General features: G+C 32.5%; 1 protein-coding gene across 1 annotated transcript in view; it reads left to right on the top strand.

The window, feature by feature from the left end:
• Positions 1–593, top strand: part of LOC109584767 (midasin-like) — a 5,322-nt gene extending 4,729 nt beyond the window's left edge. The window contains exons 12-13 of the mRNA XM_020000615.1: positions 176–251; positions 342–593. Of these exons, the coding sequence (XP_019856174.1) occupies positions 176–251; positions 342–593 (328 nt within the window). The remainder of the gene's footprint in view (positions 1–175; positions 252–341) is intronic.
• The last annotated feature ends 306 nt before the right edge of the window (positions 594–899 follow it).

Genomic DNA, 899 nt, shown 5'->3' with positions numbered 1-899 from the left:
CTTAGAAGGAAATTTTTCCTTTCCTATTATGTTTTCTAGTACATCTAAACAGTTTCTTATGTTTGCTTGTAATTTGCAATGTTGTTTATTTTTATTATTTGTTTTCATATTACATGTACATGTACAGTATATATGCATTTACATTGTATAATGTTTATATTTATTTATTATGTAGTTTGAGGACTCTTTGTCGAGCACTGTCTTATGCTTTCAAAAATACTTTTAAAAATATCCGTCGCTCAATTTATGAGGTATAATGATTAATAATATATATTCAAATTACATCCATAATAATTACATTTTGCGTTACATTATGATTTACTGTAATTCTATTTAAATAGGGTTTGCTATTAAGTTTTTATTCCCAGCTAAGAGTGGAGGATTATCAAATTGTTGCTTCTGAAGCTAAGAAATATCTCAAACCCTCACTCTCCTCCGCCCAGCCACGCCCTTTAGGGGCGAAGTCAGTACCAGTGGAAGGTTTTTGGGTACCAACAGGATCAGAAGTTCCAATAGTACCGGCAGATTACATCATTACTGCTAGCATACGTAATAACCTCAAGAATCTAGCCAGAATAGTATCTGGGAGGTAATTAATATATTTACTATATAGGCTGGTTTACAATATTACGCTAGTCCTGACGTTACGTTGATGCTGGAATAGAATCTGGTTCTATTCCAGCAGAAAGCATGCATCAAAAGGTCATCGCCCACGCTTTTGATTAAAAATTGATGGTACGCTGGCCTAGCGTCATATTGTAAACTAGCCTTAAGACACACAATATTTTAGGGGCATGATCTCAACAAAATTATTGTTTAATGGGTTCAATTTATTTTCATTGTTTATGAAATATTTTTATTACTTTACATGTATTTAGTCTCATCATGTTGTCCTAATT

Source organism: Amphimedon queenslandica, unplaced genomic scaffold (assembly GCF_000090795.2).
Source record: "Amphimedon queenslandica unplaced genomic scaffold, v1.1 AMPQUscaffold_13168, whole genome shotgun sequence".
Taxonomy (NCBI): domain Eukaryota; kingdom Metazoa; phylum Porifera; class Demospongiae; order Haplosclerida; family Niphatidae; genus Amphimedon; species Amphimedon queenslandica.
The sequence above is the reverse complement of the archived record's forward strand: the minus strand, read 5'-3'. Positions and strand labels throughout refer to the sequence as shown.